The sequence below is a fragment of the Vanacampus margaritifer genome, chromosome 1, assembly GCF_051991255.1.
Source record: "Vanacampus margaritifer isolate UIUO_Vmar chromosome 1, RoL_Vmar_1.0, whole genome shotgun sequence".
Classification (NCBI taxonomy): domain Eukaryota; kingdom Metazoa; phylum Chordata; class Actinopteri; order Syngnathiformes; family Syngnathidae; genus Vanacampus; species Vanacampus margaritifer.
In genome coordinates, this window is record NC_135432.1 from 37,543,288 (window position 1) to 37,569,596 (window position 26,309).

The 26,309-nt window shown below is 40.0% G+C and overlaps 1 protein-coding gene across 8 annotated transcripts in view; it reads left to right on the plus strand.

The window, feature by feature from the left end:
- scn8aa (sodium channel, voltage gated, type VIII, alpha subunit a) overlaps positions 1 to 26,309 on the plus strand; it is a 92,318-nt gene that overhangs the window by 38,908 nt on the left and 27,101 nt on the right. For 4 of the 8 annotated variants that reach the window (XM_077553250.1, XM_077553234.1, XM_077553274.1 and 1 more), the window contains exons 8-20: positions 10 to 73; positions 2,441 to 2,582; positions 5,217 to 5,423; positions 5,493 to 5,774; positions 16,478 to 16,786; positions 18,606 to 18,741; positions 18,967 to 19,205; positions 20,713 to 20,886; positions 21,012 to 21,368; positions 21,973 to 22,446; positions 23,440 to 23,557; positions 24,586 to 24,740; positions 25,229 to 25,402. In XM_077553250.1, the coding sequence (XP_077409376.1) occupies positions 10 to 73; positions 2,441 to 2,582; positions 5,217 to 5,423; positions 5,493 to 5,774; positions 16,478 to 16,786; positions 18,606 to 18,741; positions 18,967 to 19,205; positions 20,713 to 20,886; positions 21,012 to 21,368; positions 21,973 to 22,446; positions 23,440 to 23,557; positions 24,586 to 24,740; positions 25,229 to 25,402 (2,831 nt within the window). The remainder of the gene's footprint in view (positions 1 to 9; positions 74 to 2,440; positions 2,583 to 5,216; positions 5,424 to 5,492; positions 5,775 to 16,477; positions 16,787 to 18,605; positions 18,742 to 18,966; positions 19,206 to 20,712; positions 20,887 to 21,011; positions 21,369 to 21,972; positions 22,447 to 23,439; positions 23,558 to 24,585; positions 24,741 to 25,228; positions 25,403 to 26,309) is intronic. The other 4 variants (XM_077553265.1, XM_077553293.1, XM_077553257.1 and 1 more) reach the window with 1 other exon arrangement.

Here is a 26,309-nt window from a genome sequence, read left to right on the forward strand (position 1 = left end):
GTTCTTCAGCAAATTTCTACATCCTGCCCGGCCAGATCGATGCTCTTCTCTGTGGGAACAGCTCAGACTCAGGGTGAGTATCTGTCCTTAATCCTCCTCGGTACGCCTGCAATGAGTTGACATAGTAAATATAAAATAAATAAAAACAAACGTATTATGTTGACACTAGTCAAACTTATTTTTGGTCAACTTTCAAAACAGAATTTCTTACTATGATTGAAAACTTTTATTAATTGTACACGGAGTCTTCGGTTTAAGATTAGTTCCATTCCTGATATAACCCAATTTTGGAACAAACATAGGGCCCTTGTTTTGTACATAGGCTCCCGTGCGTAAAAACAGGCATATCTTCAGTTTCGTGCCAGGGCAAGTATAGTTTAACGAGTTTGTGAATTCAGTAGATCGCCCTATGCCTTGATAAGTGTTCTGGCATTATCTGTCATATACCCACGACAAACCTAGCGATTTGGTGACTAAATGTAGACCAGGTTTTAGACTAGCTAAATGCAGGTCTAAGTTGTGGCGCAGGTGGTGTAGCTCAATTTTGGTGAAATTTAGCATGACGCTGGCAGACGGATTCTGAGCTCTGCAGACGTAGGGAGTTTATGCCATTATAGTTCGTTAATAATAATTATTATATTATATTATATTATCGTTATTCAATAATATGACAACAGCGTGGGGTGATCCCTCTGAGTCAATGTAGAAATCAATTAATTAAACGAATTATCATTATCAGCTTAAAAATATTTTAAAGGAGAAGTCAGCCTATTTTTTTTTTTACAATAATATGTTCTATGCAGCCCCACTGGTCTAGATATGGTATTCTGGTTAGTATTGCGTTAGTGGAATATGAAATAAGCAGCAAAATCCAGCCGTTTTTATGTATCTCAGGGGGCGGCCATTTTGTCACTTGCTGTCGACTGAAGTTGACAATGTTTCTCAGGTCTCAGGTAACAACCAATCACAGCTCAGCTTCAGAAAACAGGTGAGCTGTGATTGGTCATTGGCTGAGCCCTGAGCCACATTGATGTCATCTTCAGTCGACAGCAAGTGGCAAAATGGCTGCCCCCTGAGATGGATAAAAATGGCTGGATTTTGCTTCATGATTCTAATTCTACAAATGTGATATTAATCAGAATGTCTTGTTTAGACTAGTGAGATCACATATAACATATTATTGTCAAGAAATGTTTAGGGTTGACTTCCACTTTAAAGGGCTTATATCATGCAAAATCAACTTTTATGAGCTTTTAGCCATATTAAAATACTTTTTCCTTACTAAAAACACCATCAAACATGGTTCTCCCATCTCTGAGCATTTCTACTCAAGCCCTTCGTCCACAAAAAGCTGCTTGGTAACAAAATGCCGATGTCCAAAAGTACAATCAAGCCCATGAGAATGGAAGAGAAACAGGAAGTACAAACCTACCAAAATAAAAGATGTAAAAATAACTTAAAATCCCCTCTTTGTCCTTTCAGAGTAAGTGTTCCAAACAAACAAACAAAAAGTTAATCCTTTAGTTGGCCAAGATGTCTAGTGAGATGCACTGATGCTCGCATATGATGAACTCCAAAAATGGTTTAAATTTGGGACCCTATTTTTCAGCAACATATTTTGTACAACATTTTGGGTGTTCCGACTTCCAGGTACCACTGTAAAGAGACTTAGGCCCCGTCCACACGAAAGCCAGTTTCAATTTATCCTCACAAGTCTCTTACCGTTTAAGCCGTTCATCCACATGACGTCGCAGTTTCGGAGCTTGAAACCGATCACCTTTGAAACCGGGCTCCAGAGTGGAAAGATTTCAATACGCGCACCGCACGCGTCCATCTGGAAAACCTTACGCAGGATACTCCTCCAGCGATGATGTAATGGTTGCAGCTCGATGACGACGCATTGCATTGTCGCAGATTGATGACGTATGCGCCAATTCTTGCATGACTGCGCTAACCGTCAATCTGTCAACAACAATTGGCGGATAGCCGTGTCGTAGTCGTTTTGCGCAGCCTTCTTAGCTTGCTTATGCTTTTGCAACAAAATATTTTGCTTCTTTATTCCCACGTTCAACAAGCGGTGTTGTACTTGAATCACCCGCCATTGTCACTTTTCCTGTGTTCGTCTTTTTCATGTTGTTTTAATACATGCAAAGCCATGTTTGTTCTGTAGATTGCAATAAAGTAAAAAAAAAAGTGTCTGTCTTCTTTGCTGATTTTTCTTCTACGCTTTCCGTTAACTCTTTGTGGCTTTGCTACAGCGCCACTCCAGACTTGGCATATACATTACAGCCTTTAAATGTCCTCAGCGTCTTCTTTTGGATACACGCAAGTCTTGAAATGCTTTTGTGTGTACGAGATTTGTTTGAGGAACGAAGCCGGCTTTGCTTCCTTGTGGACGGGGCCTAAGTCATTCTGAAACGTTCCTCCCTGCCTCCTTCAGCCGTTGCCCGGAGGGATATACGTGCATGAAAGCTGGAAGGAATCCAAACTACGGTTACACCAGCTTCGACAGCTTCGGATGGGCCTTCCTCGCTCTCTTCCGACTCATGACACAGGACTTCTGGGAAAACCTCTACATGCTGGTAAAGTTGACATGTTCACCGACAGTGCTCATAAGCACGCTCGTCAATGCACTGATCAATTGCTCTATAGAGCATTACCATAAGCATACTTTTTTTTTCTATATCAAGCTCAATTGACATTGCTGCGTTCATGAAATGTTACAAATGAAATGTTTATAAGGCCCGCGACCCTTTTGAGGATGAGCAGTTCAGATAATGGATGGATGTTTATAAGGGTAAGAGTAAAGACTTATAAGGGCAAAACTATAGGCTGCCCCATGAAATCTGCTGCATAAGTTCATTTGCTCGATTAATGTATTTAAGAATAAAATCTCTTTTGTACTTGTTTAATTTGGAATTATGGCTAAAAAGTTCAACCTGATTTCATTGGACCATAACACATTTTCCCACGTGTTGGGGAGTTTTTCTTAGGGTCCAATAAAACCAAGGTTGAACTGTATGGCCATAATTCCAAAAGGCATACTTAGCACAAACCTTGCACAAACAGTACCAGACCCAAAAACATACTGTACTACAAGAAGAAAACAAGGGCCGCAATACAGTAATATAAATGAGGGCCACCAGACCCAAAAACAAAGATCTGACAGCAAGCATCAATAAAGCCTGGGCTTCCAGGACCCCCAGGCAATGCCAAGGCGCATCGAGGCAGTGATTAAGGCAAAGGGAATCCAACCAACTATTGAAGATTGACATATCGTTTTGAAAATACCATACATACATCTTTTTTCCCCATGCTAAACACCGGGAAGTATGCATAGTGATTTCATCCCATTATTCAAATTTTTTGACATCCTGTTTTCATGGGTTTTTTGAGTTGGAAGCCCAAATAATGTAAAAATAAACAAATATATACTTGAAATGACTTAAGTTGTGGCCCCTGAATCTATAAGATATAAAAGTTTGACTTTTTGAATGGAACTACAGAAATTATTCAACTTTTTGAGGATATAAAAAAAAAAAATTGACGAGCACCTGTATTTGTGCAGTCTTTAATGTCATGAACATATATACACAGGTATGCAGGTATCCCTTTCGTGGGTGCAGTGGTTGTTGCCATCTCTACACTGTAAAAAAAAATAAAAATCATTCAGCCTTTATGTTATTGTAACTTAAAGATGCATTGTGGAGTTTAGAATGTTAATGTTAAAGATTTTTCTACATTATGCATCCGCCACCAATGCCCAGATGAATACAAAGAGCCCTGACTTTTTAACTGTAACTGCACCTATCAGCTTGTATCTTCCCTTCTGTTTTGAGTGTTTGGGACGAACACTCCACATTTTCTTGGAGGTGGAGAGGAGTGGAGTGTTGCCTTGTGCAAGCTTGACACAGAGACTGCAGTTAGAGGGGGCAGGCGCGTGTAAAAAAAAAGTGATAAGTTCAGAGCATTTCGGGGCGAACATTCCACAGGGGGAGGGAAGGAGTGTTGGAGGGTGACGTCATGCTCATCCACGCAAACATGTAGTGTTGTGTTAGCTAGCATCAGACACAATTGGGATAGAAATTGAAAAAAATAAACAAGAGGCTTTGAGCACAGCCCAAACTCCAGCTCAAACTCCCAAAAACTGAAAAACCGAAGCATTTATTCAAGCTTGACACAAAGAGTTCAATTACACTTTAAGCCAGAGGTGGCAGTCATGAGTAAAATAGTGGCGAACTGCCCAATGCACTTTGAGCACAAATTTGTGTGGATGCACTTTTAGTGTATGATGCCCATTGAGGCTAAGCTGACCTCTACAGTGTAAGCTCTTTTCACTATATGAATAATAGTAATAGAACACGATAAAAGTAGTTGACAACCAGTCATGACATGACTTTAATATCAGAACATATTTTGAAAGTATGAGAGACCCTACACCACATTTTGTGTCTGGCAACAACGCCAGCTTCAGCGAGCTTCCCGATTGGCTATTGTCCATGGAGTCTGTGACTTGGCTTAACTCTATGTGTTGGCCATCATAAACATTGAACTCTTTAAAAGGTCTGTATCATGCAAAATCAACTTTTGGAAGCTATTAGCCTCGTTAAAATGCTCATTCCTCACCAAAAACACCCTAAAGTGGTGTTTTCTTCCGTTCATCCATCTCTGAGCATGGTTGGTCATTCCTGCTCTCCAAGCACCAGACCCTCCCAACCCAAGCGTGTCCTAACGTCAAGACGTGTATAAATTAAAGGGATTAGATCACGGTATTTTAAGCCCTTCCACAGTTAACTATAGGCATATAATTATAAAAATTTACCTTTGACACCATGGCGATGTAATTTTTCATGAAATATTAGGTGTTTTGCTGGTTCTTTTTTTAATGCGGAAGTAAAACGTCTGGTTCAGTAAAACCCAGCCTCTCCCCATGTGGTTGCCGCGCCCCCTCTCGTCCGAGCCGGCTCCTGCTGAAGCTCTTCTCTGAATAGTGCTTGGAGAGCAAAATGACCTAGAATTTCTCAATAGAGGGGCAAATGGAGGAAAAAATACTTTGGTGATGTTTTTGGTGAGGAATTAGCATTTTAACATGGCTAAAAGCTCCAAAAAGTTGATTTTTCATGTGACTGTCGCTAATAGCGCTTAAGCTAACACTAAAGCTGCAGTGCCTTTTCCCCACTAACAGAGCTCATCATTTAATGTTTCCCTCCCAACAGACATTGAGGGCGGCAGGAAAGACCTACATGATCTTCTTTGTGTTGGTGATCTTTGTTGGTTCTTTCTACTTGGTCAACCTGATCTTGGCTGTGGTGGCCATGGCCTACGAGGAGCAGAACCAAGCCACCATGGAGGAGGCCCTGCAGAAGGAGGAGGAGTTTAAAGCTATGCTGGAGCAGCTCAAGAAACAGCAGGAAGAAGCTCAAGTCAGTATTTTGGGGGAGAAGACCATCGTGCTGTTACTGTTAGATGCTATACTTATATTTTATCCTCAGACCGCTGCCATGGCAACTTCAGCTGGAACAGTATCGGAGGATGCGGTCGAGGATGACGGAGGAGGGCGGCTGTCATGCAGCTCTTCTGAGATGTCCAAGCTCAGCTCCAAGAGTGCCAAAGAGCGACGCAACCGCAAGAAGAAGTGGCGACAGAAGGAACAAGAGAAGGAGAAAGGCGACAGTGAGAAGTTTGTCAAGTCCGAGTCGGACGACGGCAGCAAGAGGAGCCGTTTCCGTTTTCCCGATAACCGCCTGGGGCGAAAATCTTCTATTATGAACCAGGTGAGGTGCAAATCTCTGCCGTCTGCCTATAGCGGTACCTCCAAGTTCAATCGCAATCTGTTCTGTGACGTTAATCCAACTTCCTTTTTGGTCAACGTTTAAAATGTAGGAGGTACTGAACCCCACTAGCTTCCTATGCGCATTCACCGAACCCTTCATTATTGAAAATGAAAATATAATATATATTTTTTTCAAATTCAAGACGGATATAGAGTTTACTGGTGAACAAAATAAATAGGGAGATTACACTTTTTATCAAATCTGGTTCTCACCTTGAATTCAGAAAGCATTGTATTCTTGTATTCCCCAGCTCCAAGCAGTTTAAGGAAGTGTTATTTTAGTTTTGCTAGATAGCTGGTTGTGCTGGATTAGAATTGCTTAACTTGGCATTGCAAATCATGCAGTTAGGAAGCTGACTCAACCCAATTCTATATTTATAGAGCACTTTAAAATAACCACCGCTGTTTTCTTAAGATGCAACACAGGGACAGCAGATATGAGGAAAACAGCAGGGTCCCCAGAATTGAACCCTGAACACCATATGTTTCCTTATACATACTTTCTTTTTTATATATACTCGACATAGTTAGTATGAAGGGACTACAATAATAAAGAAATCACACGATGTACCATCACAACAACTACAAATCAACTACTGAGCCCACCAAATTCCCTGCAGCACAAATAGGCCAAGCAATGTAGCGTGATCACCTGCAGCCAATGATGGTCAAGAAAGATGTATCATCATGAATCATTTAAGTCGGGTGTGTGTCTTGGCCTCCGCCGAACCCCTGAGACTTCTCACTGAACCCCTGGGGTTTGAACCCAGGTTTAGAACCACTGATTTAAAACAACATTTCTTATTCTACTGCGGTTATACTATTAACACCATAAATCTTTAACTGGTCAGGTAATGTTTTTAGTTGCATTTCAACATGATTTATTGTTATACAAGTTTACCCATTAGTTCGTCGTCACTTGTGATGACACTAAAAAATACAATACAATGGACAGTCTTTTCTGCTTGGAATATAACTTCACGAGAACTTCTGGATATTATTACTCTTGTACCAATATTGTTGTTTCATAGTAAGTGTTGAGAAAAGCCAAAGAGAAAGGCAAAACACACCTGCAGAGTTAATCATTTAAAGCTAGATGAAATGAGGTCCAGTTAGGTGGGCTGACACCTCATGAACTCCATTAAATGGTTATTATATAACAAATATGATGTTAAATTATATGTGAACGCCATGAAAGGTTTTCAACATAAATAGTTGCTCTTGAGGTTTGTGTTTGCATGACCAAAACACAGACCAGTACCCTTAGTACTTCAGGATGATTTCAAGTTGTGTCCAAGGTTGTTCACTGGATGTAAATGGCTCACAAGTGCAAAGCTAATTGAATGGTATGACTCATACTGAAAATATTTCCGTTATTTCTCACTGTCAGCTGGGTAACGAGCTTGCTATTTGAGCGGCAGCAGGGAGGAGCTGCATAAAACGGCCCATACAGCGGTGTAGATGTGCCCACGTCTAGGCTTTGAATAATTCACTGTAATGACATGAATGTTTCAGAGGGAGCAATCCTGCATCTTTGCAACGGCAGCGCTCATATTGTTGCATACTGTGGGCTTCTGAAAACAACAAAATGGGACTTACGTAATGTGCCATGCTCGTCTGCAATTGCTGTTCACTTTACATTCGGGCAGACTGTTGTTATAACATTTCATTTGAGCTTGTTGAGGTTTTATTTAAATGTTGGTAGTGGCACACATTGAGGTAACTTCCCAATGCTATTTTAGCCTTTCTTGTCACCTTGGCAGCTAATGTGACATGAATCAAGGTCTTCCAGCTCTTACAATGGAGAACGCCCAAAATTTGTAGCCTACCTTACTGAGTGAAACAGCACTGCTTTGTGGAAACTAGGCTTTTTGGTGACTATCGAGGTGACATATTGCCTGTCATTCCATTCACATTCACACTTACTGGGCAGTGTGAGTTGGATTTATACAGAAGGAATAAGTGCACAATGTCCAATTACAACTGCCATAGTATATTGAGAACAAACAATCTCATCTAATCTGGAAAACTAAGCGGGGTCATTCCTGGTTATTTACTTGGATAGGAGACCACCTTGGAATGCCATGTGCTGTAAGTAGGACTGGACAATTATGGAAACAAATTATAATCACAATTATTTTGATTGAACTCATGATTAATGAAACGATTATTCATTGGTTTTATATACTAACATTTTTAACTGTGTTGGTATTGACAAAAAATATATATATTTGTATCCATGAATTTTGAGGAAAATAAAATTCTGTGAATCCTTCAACTCAGGTTTAAAAATGACTTACAAGGATAGTGAGAAATTAAATTAGTAAGTAAAATATTAATACTATACACTAAAATAGCAATTGAAAACAAATACTGGGTGATTCTGCGCATTTGGCCTCTTGGGGGCAGTGTAGTGCCATGTAACCATGGTGTACACACTTACAATTAGGAACAGAAGAAAGTTGCAATTGAATTCTATTAAAGTTAATTGTTTTTCACAAATTGGGAAGAATTTGTGCCTTTGAATAATGTTTTCTTACCTGTGGATGTGTTTTTTCCAATCATTTTGTGTGTGAATATTCGTTATTTTAAGGAAAAACACTCCTGAAGTGCAATCTTTGAAGGAATTATTACCTACTATATTAAGTGTAATCTTTGCGTGTCCAAATAATTGTATTCAGGATCTGATGAAGAAGTTTTCTTGCAAGAATTTATTTAGAAGCTTCTAAAGACACCGTTAGGACATCCACATCTGAATGCGATGTAGACCCCCCAAGAGTGTGACAATTTACAGAACATCGACTCATTTATACTCAAAAGATAAAAGGTTCCTCCTCCCGGCTCTTGATTGAACAAAGGGCAGACATGTCATCTCCTAGATTGAACAAAGGTGTAAGGTTGATGGTAAACAGACATCTTTATACAGTTCCCCTTCTTGATTGGGGGAACAGAAGTAATCAAAATCTGACCCCAGACCTTCAGTCCCTAAATGACAAGAGACTCTGACACATCATGCACATTGCCCCTCCAACAGCATTGAGGGTACGAAGATCAAATAAAGTTCACAAAATCACCATCCCACTGTATTCTTTTTAAACACTCATGATTATATCACATTGATATGCCTATAAGTAAATTCAAAAACAGTAAAACATCAAATTGAAAATATTAAATGTCTTCAGTCCTACCATTGAACTTCTATAAGTTCAAAAACCGGACATTTAATCCCACAATAGTCTAGAGAGAAAGTCCAGCGCGGATCTTGATCGTCGCAAAATGAAGCAATGTTTATGTGTGGAGTTTAGAAATAAGAATAGCAGGTGAGAGAGAGAGAGAGAGAGAAAGATAGAGGGGCTTAGCAGTCAGAATTCATTGATTCATTAAAAAATTCAGTGGAAGGGGCATAATAAATGTGAGGCATAACACTATGTGATGTGGTTAAGTGTCACGACGCAATAGCAGATGTGTCCGTCCCTCGAAGCCATCTCCTGATGAAGGTCTTTGTTGAATGAAAAGTGTGTTCGACAGTTGGTAAATTTTTAAAAAAAAGAGGCGTTTGTCAGCCTCTTTCCGAACCCTGGCTCACTGCCAGAGATCCCAGGAAAGGTCACGGGACTTCATTCCCAGTGTGACTCAATCCTTGTGAATTGATGAAAAGGGGATTTGAGTGATTTCCCCCTTTCAAACAGCAGATTGACACTTGATCAGCTTTTCCAACTGTGTCAATCCGTGCCCAGGGAAAAGGCACTCCAATGAATCTTCTTTCCTCCGCGTCCTTGGGCAGCTTGTCAGGTAGACACTGGAACCAGGTGTGGTGGGATCCGTTAGATGGCTCCAATTGGTGTGGACGCAGATCAGCAGCTTAGTCAACCCCCTCGGTCTGAGTCAATTGATGTGATTGAAGAGCCTGGGACCTCGTGTGGCTCCCACTATTATGATCAGCAAACCAGATCTGTGTGCAAAATCATTTTCATTTAGTCACTCATAACATACATAGTCTTCATTCTTTACTTTGAAAAGAGCACCTGTTTTTTTAGCAAATGTTAATTGTTTAAGTTCTGTAGGTCCTGAAACATGCTGTTGGACACGGAAAAAGTTATTTTTGTTGTGGCATTCAAACAGAATCCGTTTAATGACATTTGTACATTCAATGGCATAATAATGAAAGTCTTGTTGCCATTGAAACTTTATGAGGCCAATTGTTTAATATTTCTATTTTTCTTTAATGTCCTTGAGATCAGAGATAATATACTAAATCAAATATGTTTTAATCTCAATGCCTTTTCTATATCTTATGAAGTTTTGTTTTTTCAAGTGGGTTTGTCTGATCCAATCTTCCTAGGAAACCCTTATGATGGTAGATAATGATTAATCAAATATTTTACCATGATATTTACTGTTGTAGATTTTAGCATAAATGTGCTCTTTGTCGTACATCAAATTTCTGTATTTTTAATGCTGGTTTCTTATTATAGCAGTGTAAATCATTTAAAAACAACATCATCTTAACTCAGAACTATTCATGTCCGGCCGGGCCATGAACAGTCTGAGAAGAGATTTATACTCATACCTTAAATAAACACTGCAGTTCATTTTTAACAACTTGTCTCATGAAAAAATGTCACCCAGGTGTGTCAATGTTCCTTCCACACCTAAATGGCATATTCCATGGGCTCTAGAAATTATACTTTTCAATCGTTTCTGAGATGGAACATACTTACCGTATTTCTGCTATAAGGGTCGTCTTTTGTCATCTTTGTAGAACTTACTTTTCTCCAAGTCGAATCCTCTCCATTCTCGCTCCATTCTTCGCCTGTAAATTCCTCACACCAAACTTCATTCTCACATCAGACTTCCTTTTGATACACAGACAGACCAGTCATTCTCACATCAGACAGACCAATCATTCTCACATCAGACTTCCTTTTCAACAAACTCAGACAGACCAATCATTCCCCCATCTGATAAAGATCAATTTTGATCATTTCAGACCTGAATGTGAAAACTGCAGCCGCTTCCAAATTGCTGCTTCAAAGAGGAAAAACAGACACCTTGTGTCCTGTAGATTAAAAAAAATAATAATAATAAAAAAAAAAATTGTGACAATTTGGCCAACACCAGAACTATAAAAAGATCTCCAGCTGAGCTAGCCATGAGCCATCAAAACAAAAGCCTTTGAGGCAATAGTTTGTAATGTAAATTTGAATCCTGTTCAGGCAACTTAAAGTGAGAAAAACAAACAACTTAAGCAGATTTAAATTAAGATACTGCAGCGGAGGACTTTTAGGGTCAGGAAGAGAAGAATTTTTATTTTTATTTTTTTTAAACAACCCCATTAATCTATTGCAGGTCACAAATCTTCCAAATATCTGCCATCTCAACTAGTAAAAGAAACGAGTTATAATCAGAAAAACAAAACAAAATCCCTACTTTAAACCAACCAAAAAGTATTCTTAAAATGCCAACTAACCTCACCTCTTCTACAGAGTAGTGGGGGCTTGTAAAAACACAGCAGGGAACTTTGCCTTTGTGCATTCCCCGTGGAATCCAAAGATCAGTGCTGTTGAGCTTAATCAAAATTAAAAATTTAACCAGCAAATTTGCCATAAGTGTTCCATATCTGAGTCCACTCTGAGAAGCCAAAGTTATAAAAGAGAAATGGGAAAAAAGAAAAAAATAGAAGGCCAAATTCAACAAGCATCAAACAACGGAAAATATAGTATTTAAAGATTAAAATTAATTTTATACTACCCTAATTCACATAAGCTGTTCTCAATTTCCGAAACTGCGTTGCTATAGATCACATCTCCTTTCTGGCATAGTACAGAGTGCAAATGTCTACAAACAGAATACAACATACGACCTCAGGCACCAAACTCAGATGATTCCAGAACTTTGAGTCCACAACCGGAGTTCATATTTCTTCCTGTCCTTGTCGATAGCAGTTTATGCAGGGCAAAGTTCAAAGCGGGCACTGGGCTTTGTGCACTGGAGTTCTCAGGAAAAGTTCATCATGGCAGAATCGATGATAATCCTGTCTGCTCAAAAAGTTGCTAGACATTATGCTCAAACAATGCATAAGAGTCATTGAACAGTCACAGGACGAGCGGATTTACAGTGTACCATCCTTTTCGCAGTCCGTGTGGTCACTTCCCCCCCGAAAGTGACCATTGTTCAGTTCGCCGTCCACTCTGAACATCAAGCATAGCAGGAGAATGCTGTTCATTCCATTTCCAGCACTTTTTGGTTGAGTCACCCAAGTGAAACACCTTTCAGTCAAAGATTGAACCTGCCCGAAACATTTATACACTCGGAACAGACAGAGGGAGATGAGATCATAGCAAGAGAACACTGCTTGTTGTCATAGCAAGAGAACACTGCTTGTTGTCATTCAATTTCCAAGAAAAAATAAAATAAAAAATTCCCCCAAAATATTTGGTTTTTCAAACTATTTTTAATTTATTCATTTATTTATTTTGTGGTTTTATTTGAATTTGATCACTACACTATAGCAAGTAGTAGTACTATATTTACGCATATGTCTACCATAGACATCTTCATTACGTGTTACCTCAAATTTAAGAGAATGTGACAGCTGTCGGTCACCCTGGCCACTTGGATGGAAGTCCTTTCGAATTTCAGGGCTCCTCAGACTTCTAGAATGGGACTCAGATAAGGACAAAGGTTAAATCATTTTCACACCTACGAATAAGTTATCAGAGATGCAGGGGAAATCAAAAAATCAAAAATGAAAAGTCTATTTCAATTAAAATTTGGTTTTATTACTTATTCAACTATAAAAAAAAACACAGATCTGATTTTAAAATAATATGATAGTGGCCTGTAGTTAACACCTAGACCTCTATATCCTTCCGCATAACAGGAACAATTTGATTTTAACAGATTAGCATTAGAAGACCCCTGCTATTCACACACACAACAGACTACAAGTCTCCCAAATGGAGACAATGGGAGAGAGGACTAAACTTATCACACCCCCTGTCCTTTTTATTTAGTTTAATTTAATTTTAACAGACAACAGTACAAATCACCACCTTCTTAAAACAGCAGCTCACGGCCCCCATCCTTTCAAACCTTTAGTCCCTAATCAAGCGTGGGGGAAAGAGCTTTAAAAATTGTCACAGACAAAGGCAGAATTCTCCCCTACTTTCAAAATATGCAGATTTCCTGCTTACCATTCTTTTTCACCCTTTTTTGAGGTCAAAGGATTTTGGAGGGAAAAAATTACTTTCCACCCGTCTTTTTCTTTCTTTCCTACACTTAAAAATCGCTGTCTCAAACAAACTTACACTTCCATTCACTTAACTTCTGCACTTTTCTCATCTCCACAAAGGCAGTGAGGAGAAACAGACCAAACGGCCATTTTGATTTCTAAAATCTCGCTAGAACATCACACAACACACCTTTCCCATTGTCAGAGTCACACAAACAGTCACAAACTCCCTGCAGGCACACAAACAAGGAAAAAATCACACAATCCACACATGCTCCCAACATTTCACCAACTGGGCTCAACAAACACTCACACACAACACAAACTCCTCAACTTAATTCAGTGGCGTCTCAGTTGTTGAACCACAGACGAACACAAACCTCTCCGAAGTGCGCACTCATTTGTAAAATACACCGTTTATTCGTCTAATAATAACTTCACCACGTACTTATAGCTCAAATGTCGACTTATTCGCGCACAATCCATCGCAACGTTACGGCTGCGACACAGACACGTCGCGCACATTGTAAGACAAACAACGAAAAACCGCGTGGCCACAACACACCATGGAGCTTACCAAACAAACAAACGCGTACACTCAACAATTCATTTCTAAGCCAAGAGCTCTCGCTTGGTTCAAATTTTCCCCGCGGGTCATCTTTCACAGTCAACACTTCCTCCAATTTATGTTCCAATTTCTTAACAGATGCGGCTGCTCGCAGCTAACTCATCCTTAGCCTTAAAAACAGATTCGCGCGGTAGCGTCTTACCAAAAACGAATCTCCCGTGCATGGCAACTGTACACTGGCAGAGCCGCTAGCTTAGCATCAGCCTCCTCATTCTCAAAATCACTTAACATCGTCATCCGCGCAACTTTCACAGAGCTATCCAACGCTAACATTCTAGCACAAACCAACATTTGGCTCACGACCCCACACCGTCTAACTTTTCTTCCATTCGAAGAAACTTATAGAAGTGTTTTTCACGGAGGTAATCAGCGTCTGGCGCTGTTTACACAATCAAGTTCCACAAACACACCACATTTTACAACGGTGAGAACCAACCACTATCACAATTAGTGCGCATTCATACATTTAAAAGAGTTTCATACTTACGTTGACGCCGTGGTGGAAATGCGTCCAGCATCATGAACTCACTGTTCGCTTAGCGACCAATTCTGACTCTCGACCGGAAGTCTATGCAAATCGAACCTCCTTAGTTACGGTCGAATTTTTTCGTCCATAATATGTAGTAATTAGTCGTTTTTAATATTTATAAAGTCAGTGACGTCTCACTTATTATACTACGATATAACAGATCAAAAGTATTCTCATTAATCCCCCCCAAAAAAAATAATATATTTTTTTTTTTTCAGACAAACACAAACAAGACGAAAATGAAACAGATATTAAATACCTTTTGCGCGACTTCAACAAATATATCCTGTATCTTCACGGGCGGCTTATATCACACAGCTCTGAACCGAAAAAACGGCAGGCTTTTTATATCACTCCACGGCACCGTAGCGATACACGCAATATACGGGCGTTTAACTCAGCATCACTACGCGTGATCAACGCGAGCTGCTTATATCACAACACACATCAGCACACACATAGTGCGATCACCACTAGCGGCTTATAACATCACAACAACCACAACAGCCTATTCCCCCGTGGTACTCAATGTCTTATGCCGTTTAAAACGGCGGAGCGCTCCGACTTGACGTCACTTCCGTAAACACGGGGCATTTTTATGCGCGACTTAAACCCAACACACACACACCGAGGAATTATGTCCCTCGGTTTAATAATTCCACACAGCACACACCTTGTGTGAATGATATCACACACAGGCGGCTAATCCACACCGCACGCCCAGTAGCTTATTCACACGAAAAAATAAAAAACACAACCTATTCCACCGCGGAAAAAACTCCCATGCATGGTTCAATGTCGTAGTAATTTTCAAAATCGAGGACTTTGTCCCACCGTACTACTACAACCCCCCTAACTTGTTCACAGATCCCAAATACAACTTAGCACAGACGAAATGCAACTGTATTGATCCTAAACAACCAGAATTTCTCTACGTGGATAAAATGTCCACTCACCTTGTTAATATTTTTGCACTTTAGAAATCCGGTGTTCAGGATCAATCACAGCTGTTGAAAAAACGTCTCAATAAGTCCACGTCGGCGTCACCATTTTGAAGGAATTATTACCTACTATATTAAGTGTAATCTTTGCGTGTCCAAATAATTGTATTCAGGATCTGATGAAGAAGTTTTCTTGCAAGAATTTATTTAGAAGCTTCTAAAGACACCGTTAGGACATCCACATCTGAATGCGACGTAGACCCCCCAAGAGTGTGACAATTTACAGAACATCGACTCATTTATACTCAAAAGATAAAAGGTTCCTCCTCCCGGCTCTTGATTGAACAAAGGGCAGACATGTCATCTCCTAGATTGAACAAAGGTGTAAGGTTGATGGTAAACAGACATCTTTATACAGTTCCCCTTCTTGATTGGGGGAACAGAAGTAATCAAAATCTGACCCCAGACCTTCAGTCCCTAAATGACAAGAGACTCTGACACATCATGCACATTGCCCCTCCAACAGCATTGAGGGTACGAAGATCAAATAAAGTTCACAAAATCACCATCCCACTGTATTCTTTTTAAACACTCATGATTATATCACATTGATATGCCTATAAGTAAATTCAAAAACAGTAAAACATCAAATTGAAAATATTAAATGTCTTCATCTTCCATTCACTTACATTAGCATTATCGCTAGGCTTGTGATGTGTTAAAAATGAAGCATGTCTTGTATTTAAATATACACTGTATGTAATTCTCCTTGTCGTGTGTTTAGCTTTACAGTTAACTCCAACTGGACTGTCATTAAACAGCTTAAAGGACGCTTATGGACAGCAGAATCACATTTTTCGCTCCGGTGCATTCAGAGTGCTTTCACAATGTAGGGAACTTGTAAACACACCACGCTGTAATGCACATTAATAATTTTTCTTCCATCCTTGCGTTTTAAAGATCGATAGAAGCCAAAATCTAAACACGATAACATTTCGATTAATCTTCCAGCCCTAGCTGTAAACTAACCTAGCCTTAGTGGGGCAAGTCAGCCAACTCAGTGCTGAACCCAAAACCAGATAAACTGGGTAAGTTTGAGTCAGGAAGTGCATCTGTCCATAAAACATAGCAATGACCATCCAAAAAGGTCAAGGTATTAAAAAACAACAACCAAAAAACAGTATATTAAATATTACTGACATTTACACCCCCAAATGTAGCTATAACTAGACACCGGTGTCAACGGTAGACAGCAAATATTTTATTATTATTATTTTTTTGTCCCACTCCAACCAAACCTGCTCCTTTCTAGTCTCTCCTCAGCATACCAGGCTCGCCCTTCCTGTCCCGCCACAACAGCAAGAGCAGCATCTTCAGTTTCAAGGGTCGCGGCAAGGATGTGGGTTCAGAGAATGAGTTTGCGGACGACGAACACAGCACGGTGGAGGAGTGCGAGGAACGCCGGGGCTCCCTATTCAGCCCGTACCGGCGCAGCAGTTATAGCGGCTACCACGGGAAGAGGAACAGCACGGTGGATTGCAACGGCGTTGTGTCCCTCATTGGCCCCGGTGGACGCCTTCTGCCTGAGGTGAAAATAGATAAGGCAGCTACTGATGACAGTGTAAGGAAGTCAATGAGTAGACCTATCTAGGCATGGACCCCCTGCCCCTGACCCTCTCGTCCGTTCCTCTCTTTCTTCATCTTCTGATCTGTCATCTTGACAAATTCGTATGTATCTCTTAGCTCAGTGCTCACCCCCAACTCCCCCCCTCCCACGCCTGCAGTGTATGCTGCCCTCCATAGTAAAGCAAAGGACGGAGTCATTTATAAACATACAGGCAGCCCTAGATTTGATAGGTTAGAGAAACTGGGTGACTGACTTACCAGCAATTTTGATGTGATTCATAATTTTGAATGTCAGTGTGTGGTGCAATATGAATTCTTCCAGATTGACACCTTCCATATTTGATACTGTACACCATTCCCCCACTATGCAGGACCAAAACAGCTAAATTAAAAATAAATAATTGACTAAATAAATAAATAAATAAATGAATGAATAAAAGTGAAAATAAAAACGGATATAAAATATATATATAAAAAAAAAAAAAAACGAGATTCAAAAATAAATGTTGAAATAAATACAAAAATACATATATTAATAGACTTAAATATCAATCAATAGATAAAAACGCTCTGCTTAGGACCGCCCTGTCAATTGAATAACATTTCGACCTGACAGAGCGTCTGCAGCATGAAACAACAAAATGTGAAAGCAGAGTGTTTTTATTTATTGATTGATATTTAATTATATTCATATATGTATTTTTGCATTTATTTTTATATTTATTTGTATTTTTGAATCTCGTTTTTTATTTTTGTATTTATTTTTACTTTTATTTATTTAGGGATATATTGTTTTTATTTCCATTTATATTTATTTTTGTATTTAATTTTTAATTATATTTTTAATTATATTTTTATATCTGTATTTTATTTTCATTTATTTATTTATTTAGTTAGTTAGTTAGTCATTTATTTTTATATATTTTATATATTGATCCTCCATACCCCACCACCCTGATTTTAAAGCAACATGTAATGATGAGTTAACATAGTCCATCGCATTGCTGTTTTCCTCCTTCAGGCATCCAGGGCCTCTGCAAGCCTGTGTGGGTAGCGTTACAGTAGGAGGGGGAGGAGACAGCCAGCAGAGACATTTTTATCTGCTTACCTAATGCATAGATCACATCTCAAAGTAACATATTTTAAAAAGAAAAGGAGAGCTGCTGTCCTTGTATGTCTTGACCTTTCTCTGTTTTCCAAACTTCCTGATTAACATGACTGAATTGAATTATTGTAGTCGTGTGGCGATAGCTAGCATGGTAGAGCTACAGCAAAAAACAAAAGCATGACAAATGAGTCTGTAGATTCCTCTCCTCTTTGACTTGGAGCATGCCCATGCATGACATCTGGACTTATATGAACGACTCACTTATTATTCTTGGCTTATTATTCTTTTGATCGCTTTCCAATTTATGCATTTATAAAAGTAAGCAGCAGCACACAGAACCATCAGTTTGCAAGAAAAAAAATTATATTGCAATGGCATGAAAGGCCCCAATGTGCATTCTTGGAGAAGCAGTTGACAGTTAAGTTTTTTAATTTGGACAACCTCTTAAAATTTTTCGTTCGGTAGATTAGTTAATTTCACTTTTGGATAAATTTACAGCATATAAAAAGGTCTTTACCGAGCATTGAGACCCCCCCCCCCCCCCAAAAAAAAATCAAACATACCCTGATACCTGCACTCCAATATTCCTGACGACTTTTTACTGCCAATGCTGTTGTCCGCTTCCCCCTGCCAGCCACCTGTGGCGATGTGGGATGGTGTTCATGTCCTCTCCATGGGTGCTTGATTCTTCCTCTCCTCCTGACAGCCCACTACTGAGGTTGAGGTGAAGAAGAAGCTGTCTGGCTCCCTGATGGTGTCTGTGGACCAGCTCAATACCTCCTTTGGGCGAAAAGAGCGGGCCAACAGTGTCATGAGCGTCATTACCAACACACTAGTGGAGGGTACTGCCTCTTTAACCCAGTTTTTTAACCTGCTTTTTCATTATTCTTTAACTAGGGCTGCTCTTATTGGTTGGATAGTTTGACATGTATTTCCTGCTTATCCGCTTTGCATAGCCAGCAATACAGATACATACAATTGTTCTGTCACTCAAGACCTTTGCATGTGGCTTGCTCGTGCGCACGCGTATGTTTGGTTGTGACATTTGATCTGCGCTATGTCTTCAGAACTGGAGGAGTCCCAGCGCAAGTGTCCACCATGCTGGTATAAGTTTTCAAACACATTCCTGATATGGGAATGCTCCCCCAGATGGCTGAGGATTAAGGAGATTGTCAACCTGATAGTCATGGATCCCTTTGTGGACTTGGCTATCACCATCTGCATCGTCCTCAACACGCTCTTTATGGCCATGGAGCACTACCCCATGACACCCGACTTCGAGGACATGCTCTATGTGGGGAATCTGGTGAGTAAGTGGCAATGTAATTGTTTTGCTCGGGGGTGAAACCAGCCTTTCATGCATCGTGTAGCATTTTACACACAGTATACATCAACAGTCAACATCAGAACAGAGATGCTGCACCCCCCCATCCTCGCACATTAAAGTCAAAATGCATTGAAATTAAATTAATTTATTAATGATTTTTTTGAGAGCTCAGTATTATTTCATATTTATTAATTAATTTATTAGAATTTTTACAATTATTTTAGATTATCAATATTATTCATTTGGCAGCCTTCCCGAGTCAACATGTCACCATAATCACTCTTTTTGTTTTTGTTTGCGTTGTGTGTGTGTGTGGGGGGGGGGGGGGTTTGCTTGTCTGCGCTCTTTAATTCCCCTGAAACCCTTTAACCGGATACTTCAAAGTTCCACCAGAGTCGTGAAGTTGTCAGTAGACCGGGGGAAGGATCAAAGGAAGGAAAGATGAAGCAAAATGAAATCCAACACCAACCAGGCATCACCCTCCACCCACAGAGTTACAAATCCAGAATCTTTCACCAACCCCAGATTCATCTGAATTCCAACAGGATTAGAGAGACATCAAGAGACCAGAGGAAGGAAGATAGATGAAGCAGAGTGAAATCGAGAAACGCCAAACTCCACTGAATCAGTGACCAGTGGCTTTATTAATGATTTGACTGTTTGATACTTCATTCATACCCGTCAGGGAAAAAAAGAGAAAACTTAAAGATGGTGCATGCATGGTACTATATATGGTGTTCCAACCTCAGCCTCCCTTGTGAGGTCTATTCAGTGGTGCTGGAGAGGAGTGTCTGTTGGAAAGTCGAATCTCAAATTCAGGAGGAGCAGTTTAGTTTTTCTCCTGGCCATGGAACCGTGGACTAGCTCTACACTCTCGGCAGGGTCCTTGAGGGTTCGATGGAGTTTGCCCAATGAGTCTACTGTCTAATGTGCTTTGTGAACTCGGAGAAGGTGTTCGACCGTGCAGCTTCTTGTGATCCTGTGCTCCGGGATTCCGGAGTACAGGATACCCTACGGGCTGTATGACTGGTGTCAGAGTTGGGTCAACATTGCTGGCAGTTGAACTTCGCCTAGGAGGGGGTCTGGTTTGGTAGCCTCGGTATTGCACCTCTGCTTTTTGCAGATGATGTGGTACATTGGCTTCAACAGGCCGCAATCTCCAATTGTCACTGGAGTGTGAAACTGTTGGGTTCTTCAGGGATTTGCCATGAAAAATTGAGTGCAAGGGCCCATTCATCATTTCTTGCATCTTTAATTTTGTATTTATTTTTAATCTTTTGTTGATCTGTAGAGAAATATAGCCGAATAATAATTTTACCATTTACTGTGGGGTTCGCAAAATAGATCCTTACAGATGCAACTGCTCTCACCACATTATGCATACTATATTGTATATGCCAACCTCACTATCCCAGAAGTCATCCTTGCAGATCCATCATGTTTCTGATAATTGCCCTTCGATGTTTCCTTCCTTCCCTCCCGCCAGGTGTTCACTGGGATCTTTGCTGGGGAAATGATGTTCAAACTAGTGGCTATGGATCCCTATTACTACTTCCAAGAAGCCTGGAATTGTTTTGACGGCTTCATTGTGACGCTGAGTTTAGTAGAGCTTGCTCTAGCTGACGTCGAGGGTCTGTCAGTGCTGCGGTCATTCCGACTGGTAAATGGCAATTTTAGCAATTGCATATTGACACATGTTGGGGGGGTGGGTATACCATGTGTAGATTTGAGTGATTTGACATTACCCGACTAATGATGTCCTTTCCTATTTTGCCCTTTTTCTAGCTGAGAGTGTTTAAACTGGCCAAATCATGGCCGACTCTCAACATGCTGATCAAGATCATTGGAAACTCTGTGGGTGCTTTAGGGAACTTGACTCTCGTATTGGCCATCATTGTCTTCATCTTTGCCGTGGTGGGCATGCAGCTGTTTGGAAAGAGTTACAAAGACTGTGTGTGCAAGATCGACGCCGACTGTGAGCTGCCACGTTGGCACATGAATGACTTCTTTCACTCCTTCCTGATTGTCTTTCGGGTGCTGTGCGGCGAGTGGATTGAGACCATGTGGGACTGCATGGAGGTGGCTGGCCAGGGAATGTGTCTAATTGTCTTCATGATGGTCATGGTCATTGGCAATTTGGTGGTGAGTAGGTGTTGGATTGTGATATATCATAAACTTTTGTTGTATGTATTTAAAGAAACAAACACATTACTTTGCCATCTATTTTTTACTGAAAAGGATTTTGACTTTAAAGTGAGAATTCTGACTTTTACAGAGTTCTCACTTTAAAGTGAATCCTGCCAACCCTTTTCTTTCTCTCTCTCTCTCTTTTCTCTCCACTGGCCCTAATCCTTTTCCGTAATTTTTAAAAGATGAGAAAAGTACAAATAGGAGACTCATACATTCTATTTGTTCCTTTACAGATTTTAAAACATTACTGTGGACATATTCTTTTTGTCAAAATACCCCAAGGGTCAAGAGTTATATCATACTTTACATGCCCTATTTTTTGTTGTTGTTTTGTTGAAATTAGCCTGTTAAGAAAAGAAGTTCCACGCAAGTGTGCTAGGCCCTTCCAGCCTCATCTTTTGATAGGCAAACAGACTTTGTTGCCATGTAAATGAAACATGTGAGCCCCCTTTAAAGACAGCATGGATTGACTCGTGAAATTACACTACAATTTACTTTGATGCCTTCTGTCGATGGCAGTACATTTGCGGACCTTTTTTTCTTTCTCGTTGCAAAGGTGTTGAACCTGTTCCTTGCCTTGCTGCTGAGCTCATTCAGTGCAGACAACTTGGCTGCCACAGATGACGACGGCGAGCTTAACAACCTACAGATTTCCGTCATTCGTATCAAGAAAGGCATCGCGTGGTTCAAAGCCAAGATGCGGCTGCTGGTGGCCAGCCTGCTGAGGAAACCACCCATGGAGGATGAGCAGAAGCCTTTGGATGACATGTATGACAAGAAGCTGAACTGTATTGCCAATCATACCGGGGTAGACATAAACCGAGATCTGGACTATGCAAAGAACGGCAATGGCACGACCAGCGGCATTGGCAGCAGCGTGGGCAAGTATATGATTGATGAAGATCACATGTCCTTCATCCACAACCCCAACCTAACCGTCTGCGTACCCATTGCGGTTGGAGAGTCCGACTTTGAGAACCTTAATACAGAAGACTTCAGCAGTGAGTCAGAAAATGAGAACAGCAAAGAGGTGTGTATGACTCAAGAAACTGTAAATCTTATGAATTGTTTATTAACTCATTCACTCTCAGCCATTTTCACTGAAGCAACCCCGTTCGCTCCCGGCTATTTTATTGGATTTTGACAGATTTTGCAAGGCCCACAGAATATTGTGTTCTTTTGCTATAAAAACATGGAACCTATCAAAAGATAAGAGTCTCTTCTTTCATTAGGAAAAAAAAGTAAATTTCTATCTGTTTCCATTTTGCAGCAATTAGCATTAGAATATAGCTAAGTTTTCATAATTTTTCACATTACTGTTGAAAACACTGTCAAAAAGAGCTTGTTGCTGATCTCTTATACTCTGCTGCCACCTGCTGGCCGTTTTTGTAATAACTACCATTGCTTTAAGCCACCTCTTTATGTCGGATGCTGCATCAAAGACTTCTGTATGCTCTTGCATAGAACAACATAAAAAACGTATACATACGTTTTTGGGAGTAAATTAGAGTATTAAAAAAACGTATTTACACGTTTTGGGGTTTGAATGAGTTAAATAACTGAGCAACAGTGGATTAGTTGTAACGTAACCAACAGCTCATGAACAGTCACACAAGTCCAAAACAAAATCAGCAACTAATGTCATGCAAAATGTTAAAATATAACACAGCAAAGCACTCAAACCTTTTGATTACATATGGCAAGCATCTGGCAGTTTACTAGCATCTAGCGCAAAAAGTTAACGGTAGTTTACATCTTCATCTGCATAGTGATATCACCGTGACTACTGGCTGTCATCTCCAGTTATCACGACAATGAAACAACTGCTAACGCTATACTTTAAGGACATAATTTTCACAAATTATTTGGAGAGAACATTAAGTGCGTTGCAAAGTATCGCTGTACAACTAATCCATTATTTAATGTGAAAGAATTTGCCACATAGAAGGCATAACATGACATTTTTTACCTTAAGAATTGAAATATGTTGTTGGTGTTGTTATTAACATCTGCGTCTTTGCAGCTGGATGACACCAGCTCGTCTGAGGGCAGCACCATTGACATCAAGCCAGATGTGGAGGAGGTGGTGGTGGTGGAGACGGTGGAGGAATACATGGAACCAGATGCGTGTTGGACAGATGGTGAGGCCACTGCTCCTATGGCGCCCATTACCTCTAGTCAACAGCACCGAGACTCCCTTGGGCTGAGTGACAATGATAGGGCAGCTGGGTGAAGGACAGTTTCATTATAAAGACTCACTCGAGCATGCCCACTATTTATCATCACTGTCTGACTCTCTCTATCCCTGTCACTGATCCCTAAATGCCCTCAAGATATGTGTGCATATGCAGTATGTCTTTTTAAAAGACATTGTGAGACCTTAACTCAGTGGGGGATGTTTCAGTCAGGTCACTAGAAAGCCTGGTATGTTGCTTTTTTAAATTTATTTTGTTTTTTTATGAACATCTTCATCTAAAAGAATCTAAAATGTGAGCGAGCCCACACATGTTGAAAAATGTATGTTGATATTACTGCTCTTATTGTGTGAAGTGTACTTGAGATCGCCAATGAACCAATTCAGCACATCACACATACAGTATAACAATATATCCACTTACAACTATGATGCTCCTCCCTCAAACCAGATATCTGTCCTAGTACCAACATTGACTTGTGAGAGACAGCGTGGTACCACATGGCAACCAGACTGCCAGAAAATATGAAGAAGAAGAAAGAGGAGTAGTAGAAGAGCAAATAAAAGAAGCTAGGCTGTTAGCTTGTCTGGTAACACTGTAGTCATCTCATTATGTGGAATGACTTGTAAGTGCCAATCAGGTTCAAAATCAGCCCAATTATGGTTGTGTGTGTACTGGGCTTACTTTTTCAACGATGTAAGCAAAATCAGCATTATTTCTAACAAGCTATCAAGGTTTTAATAAATTCTGTATTTTATCTGTTACCAGAAGCACTTGAAGGACAGAAGGACTTGAGCTCTTTAATGAATCTGACCCTTTTTAATGACATATGAGGCACCTAATCAAGCAAAAAAAGGGCACAGTCCCACTGAAAGCCTGGTGTAATCTGCGATTTAGCACAAGATGACGCCTGCTTTAAAACTCATCCTGTAATGCTGACAGAAGAATCCCCCTCTCCCTCTGTGTGCACACAGCGTGCGTGGCTAAGTACAAGTGCTGTGATGTCGATATCACCATGGGCTGGGGGAAAATCTGGTGGTTCCTGAGGAAAACCTGCTACCTGATCGTGGAGCACAACTGGTTTGAGACTCTCATCATCTTTATGATCCTCCTCAGCAGTGGAGCTCTGGTGAGTCGGGCACAAATTATTGTATTATATTATATACGAGTATTTACAGCCTAGTGTGCTGTGGGGGTAGGGGGGTGATTTCACATTAGTACTGCTGTCTTCCTGCTTTGATTAATGGACCGCGACATTTATCAAATTGAGGTACTTTACCAGGGGTGGATTGCATGGAGGACCAAAACTGCCAAAATAAAAAATAAATAAATGAATAAAAATTCAAATTAAAATGCATATAAAAAAATATAATTAAAAAATGTAATACAAAAAATACATATAAATGGCAATAAAAACAACAACAAATATATATACATGAATAAATAAATAAAAATTCCTAAGTGTGTGTCAAATGCTTCTTGAATAAATAAATGAAATGCAGCACAGCGATTTATTCTCGCTGTAAATCACTGTTGGTGCCTCACAAAATTCATTAGCAGGATTGTAAATCAGCAATCTCTTGCATGTGACATATTTGTGTCTTGTTTCTCCCGAAGGCCTTTGAGGATGTGTACATTGAGCAAAGGAAAACCGTCCGGATCATTTTGGAGTACGCAGACAGGGTGTTCACCTACATCTTCATCCTGGAGATGCTGCTGAAATGGGTTGCCTATGGCTTTGTCAAGTACTTCACCAACGCTTGGTGTTGGCTGGATTTTTTCATTGTGGATGTAAGTACATCTCTGGTCTCTATTAGAGCGTTTAGTCAATCCGTTACTACATCTCAGTCCACAAATATACTGCACTATTTAATAAGACAGTGTGTAGACATTTTTGTTTTTCAGTATTCATTCAATAAACATAAAAAAAACACTATCAATTTCAATAATATGAAAACATATGTTCTTACAGCAGCGTACATTTTTTTAAATATAATTGTAGGGCTAGTAATTGTTTATTACTCCAGCTCATTTACCTAGTGGTAGAGTGTCCACCAGAGACAGGGAGGTCACGGGTTCAATCGCTTGCCGGGTCATACCAAAGACTATAAAAATGGGACCCATTGTCTCCCAGCTTGACATTCCGCGTTAAGGGTTGGAATTGGGGGGTTAGATCAGCAAATGATTCCCGAGCGCGACCCCTGCTGCTCACTGCCCCTCTAGGGGATGGGTGTGACAATTAGATGGGTGCGATAATCAAGTCATATTTTAACTTTAATTATATTACATAGTAGGGATGTAACGATATCCAAATATCACAACATAATATTATCACGTTATGAACCTCACAATACGATAATTATCACAATATTGTGGGGAGGATGGCGATATTAAAAAAGGTCATGATATTGTGAAAAATATGACCTCATACTAAAAAAAAACCCACAATATTGTGCTTGTGTACATAACAGCAATGCACATAAACAACATACAATCTCTAATAACACTTAATATTGAGACACTTATTTGTTAATGCACGCACATATTGAGTTCTTCCACATATTGACTCACTTCATATTACATTCCCCTTCATCTGACGATTAGCATGGATTTTTAACATAGAAGGGCCAAAATATCCCATATGGAAATTAAACTGCACTAAAAAACTAACCACCAGAGTGTGCTAGAACTGCACAAT